This window comes from Setaria viridis, chromosome 9 (genome assembly GCF_005286985.2).
Source record: "Setaria viridis chromosome 9, Setaria_viridis_v4.0, whole genome shotgun sequence".
Classification (NCBI taxonomy): Eukaryota; Viridiplantae; Streptophyta; class Magnoliopsida; order Poales; family Poaceae; genus Setaria; species Setaria viridis.
This window is the reverse complement of record NC_048271.2, coordinates 44,790,222-44,805,432: the sequence shown is the minus strand read 5'-3', so window position 1 is coordinate 44,805,432 and position 15,211 is coordinate 44,790,222. Positions and strand designations below refer to the sequence as shown.

Genomic DNA, 15,211 nt, shown 5'->3' with positions numbered 1-15,211 from the left:
TGAAATGGCGCCTACTCAACGCAAACATTTTCCGGAGAGTACTAGTGCGCCCTAATCTTGCTGAAAGTGCAAGAGATCTTATAAAAGGTGATTGCAGGAGGTGTTTCCAAGGAATCTGGCGGGCCGTGGAAGTGCCATCTTTTTTAGAAGTTCAGGGTCCCAGTTGTCTCATTTTTTTCAGTGTTCACTCCAGAGGAATGAGGCAGCAAGGACTGCTCAATTATTACTCAAAAGTCAGCTACTTACTGTGTTGCTAATAAACATGATAAGTACTCCTAGTACATCTGCAATCGCCAACTCGTGATATATTTCAGCTTCGGCAACGCTACATCTCTACCAGCTACGAGTCTACACCGCCATTAAGGATTACAAAGGCAACCCCCATAAGCTCTCAACGGATGAGCTGCGTTGAAATATAGTTGATGAGCAGGGTCACTTTATAACAGTGAACATGTTAAACATATGAGAGACGTGGTCATAATTTAACATTTTAACCTCCCTCCTGCGCGCCATGAGCCACCCGCTCTGCAACCACTACGCCGCCCTCCTCTCCGCCGCCGCCGCCGGCGGCCGGAGCGGCGCGCGCGTGGCCTGCGCAGTCCACTGCCTCATCCTCAGGACGCTGCCGCACCCGCCGCCGGTCCACCTCCTCAACCACCTGCTCACCGCCTACGGCAAGGCTGGCCGCCCCGCCCGCGCGCGCCGCCTGTTCGACGCGGTGCCGCACCCGAACCTCTTCACCTACAACGCGCTCCTCTCCACGCTCGCCCACGCCAGGCTCCTCGACGACATGGAGGCCCTCTTCGCGTCAATGCCGGAACGCGACGTCGTCTCCTACAACGCGCTCGTCGCTGGCTTCTCCGGCGCCGGCTCGCCTGCGCGGGCGGCCGGGGCGTACCGCGCGTTGCTCCGGGAGGACAACGCCAGCATCAGGCCTAGCAGGATCACCATGTCGGCCATGGTCATGGCGGCGTCGGCCTTGGGCGACCGCGCACTCGGTAGGCAGTTTCATTGCCAGATACTGCGGCTTGGGTTTGGGGCGTACGCTTTTGTCGGGAGCCCGCTGGTGGATATGTATGCTAAGATGGGTCTCATCGGGGACGCCAAGAGGGTCTTCGATGAACTGGAGGGCAAGAACGTGGTGATGTATAACACCATGATCACTGGGCTGCTCCGCTGCAAGATGGTTCAAGAGGCGAGGCGGCTGTTTGAGGTGATGACGAACAGGGATTCCATTACTTGGACCACGATGGTTACAGGGTTGACGCAGAATGGGTTGGAGTCTGAGGCTCTGGACGTTTTCAGGAGGATGAGGGTACAGGGTATCACCATTGATCAGTACACCTTTGGAAGCATCCTTACGGCCTGTGGTGCCCTTTCAGCCTTGGAACACGGCAAACAGATCCATACCTACGCAATCAGGACTTGTTACGATGATAATGTCTTTGTCGGGAGTGCGCTTGTTGACATGTACTCAAAATGCAGGAGCATCAGGATGGCAGAAACTGTTTTCAGGAGGATGGCATTCAGAAACATCATCTCATGGACTGCAATGATTGTTGGATATGGACAGAATGGATGCAGTGAGGAGGCTGTGAGGGTGTTCTCTGACATGCAGAGAGATGGCATCGATCCTGATGACTACACCCTTGGAAGTGTAATAAGTTCTTGCGCTAACCTAGCAAGCCTGGAGGAAGGTGCTCAGTTCCACTGCCTAGCTCTTGTGTCAGGATTGATGCCTTATATCACAGTGTCCAATGCACTAGTTACCTTGTATGGCAAGTGTGGTAGCATTGAGGATGCGCACAGATTGTTTGATGAGATGCCATTTCACGATCAGGTCTCCTGGACAGCCCTTGTCTCTGGGTATGCTCAATTTGGGAAGGCAAAAGAAACCATTGATTTGTTTGAGGAGATGTTGTCTAAGGGTGTGAAGCCTGATGGAGTAACATTCATTGGTGTCCTTTCTGCCTGTAGCCGTGCTGGATTTGTAGAGAAAGGCCGCAGCTACTTTTATTCCATGCAGAAGGACCATGGTATTGCGCCCGCAGATGATCACTACACCTGTATGATTGACTTGTACAGCAGATCAGGGAGGTTAAAAGAAGCTGAGGAGTTCATAAAGCAAATGCCGGTGTACCCTGACGCAATTGGATGGGGCACGTTGCTGAGCGCTTGCAGGTTGCGTGGTGAAATGGAAATCGGCAAATGGGCTGCCGAGAATCTCTTAGAAATCGATCCCCAGAACCCGGCTAGCTATGTGTTGCTGTGCAGCATGCATGCTGCTAAAGGTCAATGGAATGAGGTCGCACAGCTAAGGCGTGGAATGAGGGACAGGCAAGTGAAGAAGGAGCCAGGCTGTAGCTGGATCAAATATAAGAATAAAGTTCACATCTTTTCAGCTGATGATCAGTCTCACCCCTTCTCCAAGGAGATTTATGAAAAGCTTGAGTGGCTCAACTCTAAGATGGTTGAAGAAGGATACAAACCTGATGTCAGTTCAGTGTTGCATGATGTGGCAGATTCTGATAAGGTTCACATGCTCAGCCATCACAGCGAGAAGCTTGCAATTGCCTTTGGATTAATATTTGTTCCACAAGAACTGCCGATTCGTATAGTCAAGAATCTGCGGGTTTGTGTAGATTGTCACAATGCTACCAAGTTCATATCTAAGATAACTGGCCGTGATATTCTTGTGAGGGACGCTGTCAGATTCCACAAGTTCAGCAATGGTGTATGCTCTTGTGGGGACTTCTGGTGATGACACCCTTTCTGATTCTGACCATTCATCCAAGTGTGAAGTTTGACTGGGAATTACATGGCCTGAATACTGTGGCCACCAGCTGGCTTTATATTCTTCTTACAAAATAAGTCAGTTGACTTTGTGGGATTTGTTTGATGGTACACACGAAAGCTGAAATTAGTACCGACCATGTTCCTTGGCTATCCAGGGTTGAAAGAGGTGTGTTAATGTTACCATTGTGCACTTCTGTATATGTGGTCTTCTCATTTGGGTGCTAGTCTGCTAGGTACTACCGTACTAGGATAGCAGAGCAGCTATATTATTCTCTAAACCATGGTTCCAAGTCCCGACTAGAATAGCCCATAGTGAGCATGTCTGAATTGAAAAAATAAGAAGTGTCTGGGTTAAATGAACAATCAGTACCGCGGTAACTTGGCTCCTGCCTGAGGTCTTGGATTTTATAAAAATGGTCTTTGAAAGCTGGTCCATACTATGCAAAATTCAGAACTATTCAGATTTCTTGTCTCTGTGCCAGCAAATCTAATGATTTCATTGTGGTCTTTATTCATTTATTTTCTCGGCCTCATTATAGATCATTCCTCGATCCATACATAAGCTTGTCTCATTTTGCAGAGTCATTGAGACAAAGCGGCAGGAAGCCCAAAATCAAGGTTGATTCAGCACTGATGGTGCTTCTGAATCAACCATTGATTGCGCTTCTCACGATTTGACAAACAAAGTAGATGAGATATGTGCAATTAGTTACCAGGGAGACCTGATGAGTAGGCTTTAGTAACTGCAGTTTCTGCTTACAGGTATACTCTTGTGGAAAGAACAACCGGTCACATTGTTATAGATGTTCTGGGGGAGAGGTTATGGTAAATACTGCAACCTTTTAAATTCTCTGTGACAAAATTGTAGCTACCACCAATATCAGTTCCAAGGAATGCATTTTGTACCTTCTCACTTTTTTCGGGGTGTATTTACTAACCAATCTTATTGTTATAATCAGGTTGGATGTTCTTGGTCTCCATGAATTTGATAGTGTCAGAAAAAGAATTTCTGTTGTTGTAAGGTTTCCGGACAACAACATAAAGTTTCTTGTGAAAGGTGCTGATACATCAATGTTGAGCATTTTGATAGCAGAGATTGGTGATGGCCTTTACGATTCGTTGCATGCTAAAATTTGAGAAGCTACAGAAAATCATTTGTCAGGTTATTCATCGGAGGGTTTACGAACCTTAGTGATTGGTTAAAAGCCTGACGGATGCCGAATTCATTGAATGGCAGGAAAGGTATGAAGAAGCTAATACCTCCATGCAGGAGAGATCAGCAAAGCTCCGTCAGGCAGCAGGTCTAGTAGAGTGCAATCTGACTCTTCTTGGTGCAACCGGAATTGAAGATATGTTGCAGGATGGTGTTCCTGAGGCCATTGAATCCCTTCGACCGGCTGGAATCAAGGTGTGGGTTCTCACAGGAGATAAGCAAGAAACTGCTATATCTATTGGTTTGTCATGTGGGTTGTTGACTCAAAGCATGCATTCGATTATCACAAATGGTTCCTCGGAGTTTGAGTGCAGGCGTCTTCTAGCTGAGGCTAAATCGAATTATGGAATAAAGTCTGCTGATTTTCGAAGGGATTCACATGGCGCAGAAGGTTTGTGTAATGGTGATATTTCTAAATTGAGATCGTCAAATGGCCACATGTCTGAAAGTGCTATACAAAACTTCGAATTAACTGGAGTTGCTGGTAACAAGTCAGAGTACAGCGAGAAAGTGACAAATTTTGATGGCACCAAGCTAGCACTGATAATTGATGGGAGCTTCCTTGTGTATGTTCTAGAGAAAGATCTTGAATCAGAGGTTTGATCTTAAATTTCAGAACAATATGCTCCCCTGATCACAAATGTACAGATATGGGAGAAACGATACATACACTCTGTATTTAGGTAAGGTAGAGTTTGTGGTAGTTTGTGTTTAGGAAACAAAGACGTAAATAGATACAGATTCTTTTCGCATTCTGCAAATCTTTTGTATCATCTGACTATGTTAACCACCTTCATTTTCTTCCAGCTGTCAGGGCGTTTAGGTAGTGGCTTGTCCAGTTCGAATTAAGTGTTGCAGCAATACAAGGCTCAGTTCCCTAATGCAGTCGCTCCAAAACACATCGAACATGTTGGACATATGATTCATGTACTAGTTCTACTTGCCTAGATGTAATTTTTCGGATGAAATGGCGCTACTACGCAAGCATCGAGTAGAGGTGTTTGGGTGGAGCTTGTATGGAGAGAGTACGGGAGTGCTATACTCTGTTTAAGGCATCTTACAATGATGGTTGCAGAAAGTGTACTGTTTCCATAAAGATTATGTGAGAAAAGTCTACAAAATTATACGACCAAACAGGTTTGCGTACTGCCTAGGAATATCAAGGAATCGGATCGTGGCATCGCGGGACCGTGGAATTGCTTTCGATTTTGAAGTTAACGGTCCCAATAGGATTCGCTTCTCGTTGTTTTCAGCGTTTACTCATGAGGAATGAGGAATTTTTACTCAAACCTAAGAAGGTTAGTTAAAGGTTAGGATTAGATTGTAAATTCACTGTCATATGCCACGGCAAATCGATAAAAACAAAGACCAGACCATCGCAAGAACAAAAACGCTAGACATGCAAATTTAGGGTTCAACATTTCAAACGATTCAACATTTCTAGCCGTGAACCCAAGAATACTGCGTTGCTAATAAACATGATAAGTACATCTGTAATCGCCAATATATAACTAGATCCACACTAACTCGCGATGCATTTCAGCTCTGGCAACGCTACATGTCTACAGCTACGAGTCTACACCACCATTAAGGATTACAAAGACAACCCTCGTATGCTCTCAAACTGATATAGTTTATTACGCCAACCTTTTGTATTGAATAGTCACAACTGGGCAAGTAAAAATCTCTTGGTCAAATCGTTCAAAACAAGTTACCACCTGTACATCTGGAATCTTAAGCAAGCTTTTGAACATGTCAGCTAGTCGTGAATCCAGAGGAAACGGTACTTCACTGCAATTGAGGAATATCAAAAAATATTAAAGTGAGTCCAATTAAACAAAGGTCCAGACAGAAACAAAACTGTAATTGGATCTGTTATGCAAATAGGCGTATAGGGATCTGCAGTAAACAGATGGATATCCCTAGCTAAAAAGAAACTTACAAGCCTAATCATTAGTATAATTTAAGTGTATAATAGGGAAATGGCTTTTGCTATGCATTTGCTGTAAAATTGTGAAATGTGTGGTAAACAAATATGTATTATACAAACAGGATAAACTAAAAGAAAGAGGCAAGGTCCAAGACGGGTGCAAAGTCAGTAAGATCCAGGGACAAGCTTTTGAGGTCACTCAACAAGAAGTGTGGGGATAAGGATAACAAAAGTCAAAGTATAGTTTAGACCATGTATATCCAACCCTGTTACCTAGAGTCTACTAATCACAAATTCACCGTGCACCAACATGCTACTTATTCTGTTTTAAAATTCAAGGCATGGTGTTTGACTAGGCACAGTTTCTAAAACTAGACTTTGGCTTCTGATTTCTCACTATAATGATTGTACCAACAAATTTATAGCCATAAGAAAGTACTTTCAAAAGCAAATCCAATGATATCAATTTTGTATTACAACACTTGTACTATGTGAAACTAATTTTTAGTTGAAAATTATAATGTTTGAGTCTTGAACACCGTGCCTGCCTTATAAAAAGAAATGGAGGGCGAAACAAACTGGCAAGACAGTAGATATCATCAATACCACGCACTGACAAGTACATTTCCTGACAAAATGAGCACATACCATAGCATTCCGCCAGGAGTACAGCTGCATTTGGGGCCAAAACTTATCATGCACGTTTATCCTCCGGAAAGATATGCATGTTTACCATATCTCCAGTTCCTTTCATTGCACTGCCTACGAGAGAGAGCCCTTCCTCATCAACCCCCTCGCCTGCATCCTCCGAATATGCAAATCTGTCCATGACAGGAACAGCAAAAACCAATGTTGGAATCCCGTACATAGTTCACAATGGAAGTACAAAGCTAATAACCACACTGTATCAGGAATTAGTCATGCTTAGATTAATTATCAATATGAGCTAGATATTTGCCAAGATTAAATTGATTAATACATATTTAAACAGTGAAAATCTTGAAGGATCAAATGGGTTGCTTTACAGCAGAGTTACTTATTGAATATAAAGAATGTGATTGAAATTCTCTCTTTCAGCATATGTGTTTGTGCTGCTGCTAAAAACAACCACCTCCACTTAGCAAATGAACCTTCTTGACATGATATAAATGGATGGCAACTTATACGATGAGATATAGTGCTAATATTGACAAATCCGTAATGTTTACAAGAAGAAGGAAAACCAACTCAAACAAACAATCTAACTGAAATGAGAAGGTGAAATTCATAGTCAAAAAATTACCCTGCTGGATTACGAGATGGAGACCAAAGAATGCATATGATAGCAAGGAGGGCATAAGAAAGGACATTCCAAAAGGCAGGGATGATCCAAGCCCGTTGCCAAAGTTCACTCAATGGATCAGTTGCGTTGAAATATAGCTGATTCAAGACAAAACAAGCAGACCATAATCAATATGAGTTGCAAAAAGGCCACCACTGTTTTTTGTCTCTTAAACATTGTCAAGCAATCTGTGGTCACAATGGCTAAAATAAAATGTCTACGGACATCTTTCTTCAATCTATTTTATGATAAACGTATAGAAGAGGGGAAAGACCTAAAACTTGGCTCTTGCTCTTACATTCTGAAATCATTTGCATGAGGCAAATATTTTCGAGTAGCTACATGATATCTACATTACATGGACCACGTATTTTTTTTACATGGACCACATAGATGAAAACTTTAGAGCTGATAAAAGATACCTCATAGCCAATCCAAGCGATCGAGATAAGCACTGACACAGCCAGAGAATTTGTAAACTTTCGATACAATTCAAGTTTCGCCATGCTTCTCCGCAGCTGCAATGTAATAAAAATTAAAAACAGATGAAACGCTGGGAATGTGACAGGATAAAAGCTCATTTCAGTAAGATATAAAAGCACGGTCACTTTATAACAGTGAACATGTAAAACACATGAAAAACGTGATCATAATTTAAAACTGGAAGATTAATATTCTGTGTAACTAGCTAAGGATTTGCAAAAATGTAAGCAAGTGCAGTATGGAGACTTGTAGATATTTTTCAGAAGGATTGGGAGTGCTAAAAATCAATCATACATGACAATACTTTGTAGTAGCACATTGCATGGTGCATATGATCTAGCTGAACATAAAAGGAAACATATTCGGGGATTTCTGAGGTCATAAAGTAGCTACCTGTAGCTTCTCTAACGTTCTAGAGAGGGATGAAAATATCCAGATGATAAAGGTAGCATCAAGTATTGCAACAGGCAACACTAGGAATAACCTTGTCTTTCCAGAGAAGTCATTGATATTTCCCAGATTTTCAACAAGTTCAAGAGCTTCTGAAGCAACAAAATAGATGAAACCAAGAGCAGCAACTCTTGATGTTATTCCTCCCAAAGTGGGTAGAACAATGCCGTAGCCCATTGAAACTACCAATAGAAGAAGCCGAGATACAGTCTTCTTCACAGCAGTAAATGTAACTGCCCACAAGGTAATGCCCATAGGTCTGGTTCCAGTTGAATTAAAGTTAGCATACTCAAAATACCAGAAAGCCATTTCACACATGCCAAGCGCAATGACAGCTGTTATATGGTAGTGCAGCTGCAAAATGTCCTTCCAGCACCGCACGAACTGAATGAACCATAGAAGTCCAAGTGCAAGATATGCAAGTGACATGAAACCATAAAATGTCATCATTGGAGCCATTTTACCAGGGAGATAACCCTGTGGATTTCTCCAAACAGTCCTGCCTGTAATCTTCAATCCCTTAAGTTGAGGGTCACAGAACATAAAATAGAGGTAATACATCCCTGTTTTGTTTATTGACACCAACTGAGGTAACATAGTGGTTTCTTCATTTTTACCCTCAAAGAATGTCTGGATTCTTTTAGGCCATTCAGGATTATCAGGATTTGGACGTATGATCACTTCACCTACTCTACAAGATTTCTCCTTATCAAGCTCAGGGGTGCAGCATATTGCATCAGAATGAAGGTATGAACCTCCAATTTTGTCCCTGTCCTGTATCTCAACAATTATAGCCTCCACCAATCCTGTCTTTTGCTGCATCTCCTCATGCCTAGATGCTGACTCCAGGGTCCGGCGGAAAATGACAGTGTCAAACCTGAAAGAGCAGTCCGTTAGATGACAACAAGGCATAGATTCGAAGGACATCTAACCACGTCATTCTCATCTCCATTGCTTTAATATTAGCCCATGCAGTTTAACACAAAAAATTTGTGAAACAATGCCTAACGACATGCATGCTCCAAATAATTGGTCCTAATATCCATTACTCCACTGCTCTGCAGCATAATAACAGAGTAGTGTCACGAAGCAAGTGCCATGATACATAACCTAAGCTAACTTTACTGTCTGCCACATGTTCGTGGCATCAGAGCATGCAAAGCATACTGCAATTTGATACACAAAAGATGCATACCATCGAAATAACAATTATTTGTATCCCCTTACTGGAGGCTTGGTGCAAAGATGCAGTTATGCTCCCTAATTCCAGCGCCATAAGTCATAACACGGCAGCCAAAAATCAACTGAACTAGTTGAGCTAGTCAAACAGACTGCAGCACACACTAGATCACAACAATTCACATATAACAAGAACTAACTTTCAACAGCTACAGCTGTGTCCAACTAAGTCAGCAGATCAAATTCTAAAAAAAATCAGGAAATTCAGGATTGATCCCTCACACATAATACCAACATCAACAGCAAGAATCCTAGGAATTGGGGTAAACACTCAAGACACAACCAAACAAATTAAAAGCTAACAAGGTAAGTAGTAGTCGAGCTGCCTGGTACACAGTGGATCACAAACCATTAAAACAACAAATCCATCAACTTTTAGGACCTCCATATTCCCAGCTTCCCCACACGCCAGGCAAACAAAACTAGAGCTGAACTAGGTAAAGCAGTCAAAATGACTGCGACACATAGGTCACAACTATTCACATCAAACAATAATTAACTAGTAGCAGCCGTATCAAATTAAGTCAACAGATCAGTCTATTCGAGCACAAAACTGAAAGAATTTCCGCCTGAAACAACACGTAATACCAAAACACTCAAGGCGCAACCACAAGGAATGCAAGTCCGCTGTCCCAACTTGACCCTTTGACACTACTCGCCGCACGCGCCATTACCCGGAACAATCCATTCGAGATCAACGCAAAGCGCTGTATTCGGCATTCGCATCTGATCCTGGCCCCAGGTACCCCCGCGATGCGTACGCGATCCGCAAAACCCTCGAGCCGAGGGAGTGAGGAATGGCCGGATTTGCTGGGAAAGGGCGGGGGCGCGGGCGCGTACCTGATGAAGGATGCGGAGGAGTTGGAGGACGGGTCGGAGGCGTAGAGCCCCTCGCTCCCTCCGTGGAAGAAGAAGGAGTTGGCCCGTGGCGCGAAGCCGCCGCCGGCGTACTCGTGGACGGACGCGTCGGCGCCCCGCGCCGCGAGGAGGGCGACGAGGGAGAGCCCGAGCGCGAGCGGGAGCGCGTCTCGCCGCGGCGGCCGCATCGTCGTGGGGGCGCGGGCGGGCGCCGCCGTCTGGCGTCTGCTGGTTGGGGGCGGCTTGGCCTTGCTGCTGGCTGCTTCTCGCGCCGCGAGTCGAGAGACGGGTGGGCGATGGATGGAAGGTTCGAGATCGAGGGCTCGCCTTGCTGGCAGCGGAAGAGGAGGGGGCAGGAGGTGGAGGATGGTTAAGGTTGGTGTACCAGGGCACCAGCATCGTTTGTGTTGCCGGTCGAGACTTAAAGAGTGGCGAGTTCACTGATCCGTGAGACGTGATGATAGGAACAGGATGGTGAGAGGAGTGGAAGATTTTTGCTCAGAGTGTGGCGTGTGAAGACAATGGGGCCATAAGTGTGGAGATGACCTCGATTTAGGAACAGTCAACATCATCCAGTACGCTGATGACTAAAGTATAGACAAGTGGAGGACAAGAAATTGTTTTTTTTCAGAATTCATCCAAATAATTGCATCAGCTTAGGTCATGTTCAGACTCTGTAATTTTGCTTTGGTTCATCTTTCTGAACCTTAAACTTGGAACCTTTTTCCTAAAAAAAAATTAGAATATTAGTCTGCTGAACTCATTTGGTGATGACGAGCCAAATAATTGTAGGTTCTATTGACCAAACATACAAAGGTGTGGTGACCTCTTAATCCATTCGTCTCCTTAGCCCTAAATTGTTCGACTGAATACATATGACACATTATGAATTCCTACGCACACTCTTAAGATTTCATAGATGAGATAACAGAAGCAATGTTCCATCCGCCGAATAATTAAAACATTGCAAATGTTCCAGTACTAATCCAATAAAAACTGAAGGAATATCGTGTTTGGATTAATGGATTCTACAACTCACAAATTTGGCAACATTAAGTGTGGATTTTTTTTGTCCAGCTTGTGATCTACAATTCAGTCTGCATTTATTTGAAATGAACTACTAGAAATGGTACTAATGGGTGGTAGCAGATTTGTGGTATTTACAAGGAGTGGTTAATTCAATGCTGCTCTAGAAACAGATGAAAATATACATGACTGATCTATATGGTTACTGTATAAAAATAGGTAGTTACACTTTAAGTAAAACTGAGCAGCGTACATTAGAAAGTTTTACCAAATCCTTAGTTGTCGACGAACTTAATCATGTTAGGATAAGGTATTGATAAATAGATTGTCAAGAGGCACAGGGCATTGACTTGAAGCCTATGGATCGCACACTGCTCAGGAAAACGATCGCCTGCCCCGGACCACCACCCATGTGTTCCGTCATCGCCAAGGCGAAGCAACTGGCTAGGCATGAATCCGAGTCGGTGATGCAAATCCGACTCGGTGCGCGTGCACCAGAATTGAATTCTAGTTGGTGTTGCAAATCCCCGTTGCGGAGCGATATATAGTTCTCAACCCCGGCGTCATCCCTCGCAGGGCACTTCCGCTACCCCCAAACTTACCACGTCGCTTTTAGCTTTTTAAGAAGCAATAGCAGGTTTGGAAGCTCCACCAAAAGGATCCTTAATCCATTTGTCTCCTTGCTCTTAATCCATTTGTCTCCTTGCTCCCAAATTGTTCGAAGGAATACATATAAGACAATATGAATTCCTATAACGATGAGATAACAAAAGCAATGTCCTATCCGCAGAATGATTAAACCATTGCAAATGTGCTTGTCCAAATCCAATAAAAACTGAATGAATCTATCATATTTGGATTCTACAAGTGACAAATCTGGCAACTTTAAGTGTGGATTTAGATTTTTTTTGTCCAGCTTGGGATCTACAATTCATTCTGCATTTATTTGAAATGAACTACTAGAAATCGTACTAATGTGGTAGCAGGTTGTGGTATTTACAAGGAGTGATTAAATCAATGGTGCATTGCTGCTCCAAAAACAGATGGAAATATACATGACTGATATCTCTGTGGTTACCATATAAGAACCTGATGCTTTGTCAACAGATAGCTGCACTCTCAGTGAAAGTAAGCACCGTATAATAATTACAAAGGTGAATCGTCATTTATCCGAAAAGCATGTTAGTTGTTAGGATTTAGGACAAGTTGTTGATAAATAGATTGTTCTAGAGGCACACCATTGATTGGAAAAAAAAACAACTCGCGAAATCGAGCGGAGCGCATCAAGGAGGAGTCGCACAACAGGCAAGCGGATGAGGAACCCTTGCAACGAACCCTAATCGCCAGAGGTCTATGGATCGCACGCTGCTCAGGAACGGATCGCCACCCATGCGTTCCATCGTCGCCAAGGCAGAGCAACCGGCTAGACATGAATCCGAGTCGGTGATGCAAATCCGACTCGGTGCGCCGTGCTCCGTGCACCAGAATTGAATCCTAGTCGGTGTTGCAAATCCCCGTCGCGGAGTAGTTCTCAACCCCAGCGTCATCACTCGCTCACGTCGCCGACCACCTCGTAGCGAGCAGCTCTCCGCCGCCGCGACCAGTCTCCGCGTCGTGCCGCCGACCGAAACCATGGCCGTGTATTACCGGTACAAGAGCGGCGTCCAGACGTTCTCCGTGCCCATGGCGGCGCCCTCTGTCTCCATCGCCGACCTCAAGAACCTCATCCTGAGGACCGCCCGCCACGGCGACGGCCGGACGCGCGGCCGTGGGCCGAGGGAGAGCGTCATGCTGTACGACGCGCGGACCGGCGAGGAGCACACGGACGGCGGCGCGCTTGTCCCCCGCAGCTCGACGGTGCTGGTGCGCCGGGTCGCCGGCCCCCCCGCCGATGCCATCGCCGTCGCTCCATCCGCCGTGACGTCGAGTTCCAGTGCCGAGGACGACGAGGACAGGGCCATCAGCGCCGTGATCGACGCCGCGCAGCTCAAGTGGGAAGGCCACCACCAGTCTCAGGGAGGGCGTCGCTACGATCACCGTGGCGGTCTCGAGGGGAGGGCGGCGCCGCCGGCTGGGTACGTGTGCCACAGGTGCCGCGTCCCGGGGCACTTCATCCAGCACTGCCCCATCAATGTCGATCCAAGATACGACCTGGGAAGGGCATCGTCCAACACCAATCTGCCTACTCCGACGCCGGTGTCCACGAGCCCCGACGACAAGGTCCCGCGGGAGCTCCACTGCAAGATCTGCAGCAAGGTGATGGCCGATGCTGTAGTGGCCTCCAGGTGCTGCTTCGGCAGCTTCTGCAACGCGTGCATCAGGGGCCAGATCGCCGCCAAGTCCAGGTGCGCGTGCGGCGCGCAGTCTCGCGCCGACGACCTCATCCCCAATCTTACGCTGCGTGCCACGATCGCCAAACTTCTTGCCACGAGTGCCGGCGGCAGCGGATCAGCCGGCACAAGCAATCGGAAGAGCTCGGCCGGCAGCAACGCAGAGCCCACGTCGCAGAGTGCCGCCGCCTCGCAGGAGAGCCACAGCCGCATCACGGCGAACGCAGGATCGGAGCACAGCGAAGGGAGCGCGTCATCGACGTCCAAGAGCGCGACACCTCCGGCAGAGCGCGCCAAGAACGAAGCAGACTACGGCGGAAACCGGTGCGCACGCCGGCTATCCGGAGCAGTACGGCTACGGGAATCCGTTCGGCCCGGCTTGCTACGATCCTTCCTTCGCTGCGGCGCCGTGGGCATGTGATCCTTACATGTACTACGGCATACCTTACGCCGGCGGCTACACGAACGTCCCCGTGCCGGTCGACTACCAAGATGGATGCCATGGAAGGAAAGGGTTGGCCGATGGGGAGTTTCAGAGACAGGAGGCTAGTTTCAAGAGAAGATGTGGAGGCAGATCGGAGGTTGCTTTCTAACATACAAGAACTTGAAGCTGGAGTTTCTGAATCATAGCTGATGCCTGATACTGCTCGTCGATCTTCTTTGAACTCGTAGCTCTTGTGATGACGCATGTAATGATGTACTTAGTTCATGGTTAAAAGCAGACGATTGCATGTTTAGCACTGTGTGGTAAGATATCTGGAATTGTGCACTTCGATCTCTGTTATCATTGAATTTACTAATGGACAGCATTACTTTCCTTTCGTGTCTCTGCAATTGCGATAAAATATATTAGCGGTGGCAGCCCTCGCGGCAAATTAAAGGGGTGTTTGGATCCTCGAGCTAAAGTTTAGTCCGTATCACATCGGATATTCGGATGCTAATTATGAGGACTAAATATGAGCTAATTACAAAACTAATTGCGAAACTCTTAGGCTAAATCGCGAGACGAATCTATTGAGCCAAATTAATCCATCATTAGCGAATGTTTACTGTAGCACCATATTGTCAAATCATGGACTAATTAGGCTTAATGGATTCATCTCGCGATTTAGTCTAGGGGTTGTGAAATTAGTTTTGTAATTAGCCTATGTTTAATACTCCTAATTAGTGTCCAAACATTCGATGTGACAGGGGCTAAAGTTTAGCCTGGGGATCCAAACACCCCCTAAGATCGGTGGGTGTATGAGTCTATATCAAAATTCAAACAACAAGGCGCAGCATGGCTATGTTGTATACACTATATTTAGATGTATAATAATATCTATGAAAAAAACTAAAACAACCTGCAATTTCGAAGGAAGGGAGGGAGTAACTTTTATAGACATACTAAGATAAAACAAAATAATAAAGAATGGTGTATTCTCAATCTCATATCACGCTCTCACACTTAAAACACGTTGAGGATGAACATATATATTGTCTAGAAATCCTTTCAGTCCGAATATGATGAATCATACAAAGGATTCACCATGGCGATAGAATTTTTACTCGGAGTATTTGTGATA

General features: G+C 45.4%; 3 protein-coding genes across 4 annotated transcripts; 2 read left to right on the top strand and 1 right to left on the bottom strand.

Moving 5' to 3' along the window:
* The first annotated feature begins 134 nt into the window (after positions 1 to 134).
* Positions 135 to 5,321, top strand: LOC117838312 (putative pentatricopeptide repeat-containing protein At1g68930). Of its 2 annotated transcripts, none has more exons than XM_034718287.2 (3): positions 135 to 2,962; positions 3,559 to 3,621; positions 3,756 to 5,321. In XM_034718287.2, exon 1 carries the CDS (start codon positions 512 to 514, stop codon positions 2,759 to 2,761), a length of 2,250 nt encoding a protein of 749 aa, XP_034574178.1. In that variant the 5' UTR covers positions 135 to 511; the 3' UTR covers positions 2,762 to 2,962; positions 3,559 to 3,621; positions 3,756 to 5,321. The 2 variants fall into 2 exon arrangements, with proteins under 2 accessions (XP_034574178.1, XP_034574177.1); XM_034718286.2 differs by having other exon boundaries at positions 3,377 to 3,621.
* An 82-nt stretch (positions 5,322 to 5,403) lies between these two features.
* LOC117838313 (uncharacterized) lies at positions 5,404 to 10,700 on the bottom strand. Its single transcript, XM_034718289.2, has 6 exons — positions 10,273 to 10,700; positions 8,137 to 9,070; positions 7,683 to 7,778; positions 7,222 to 7,358; positions 6,588 to 6,760; positions 5,404 to 5,800 (listed from the first exon to the last, which is right to left on the bottom strand). The coding sequence occupies exons 1-5, from the start codon at positions 10,476 to 10,478 to the stop codon at positions 6,634 to 6,636; spliced, it is 1,500 nt and encodes a 499-aa protein (XP_034574180.1). The 5' UTR covers positions 10,479 to 10,700; the 3' UTR covers positions 5,404 to 5,800; positions 6,588 to 6,633.
* Positions 10,701 to 12,948: 2,248 nt separating this feature from the next.
* LOC117835723 (E3 ubiquitin ligase PQT3-like) lies at positions 12,949 to 14,239 on the top strand. The gene is made up of 2 exons (XM_072290540.1): positions 12,949 to 13,898; positions 13,936 to 14,239. The coding sequence occupies exons 1-2, from the start codon at positions 12,949 to 12,951 to the stop codon at positions 14,237 to 14,239; spliced, it is 1,254 nt and encodes a 417-aa protein (XP_072146641.1).
* Positions 14,240 to 15,211: the final 972 nt, after the last annotated feature.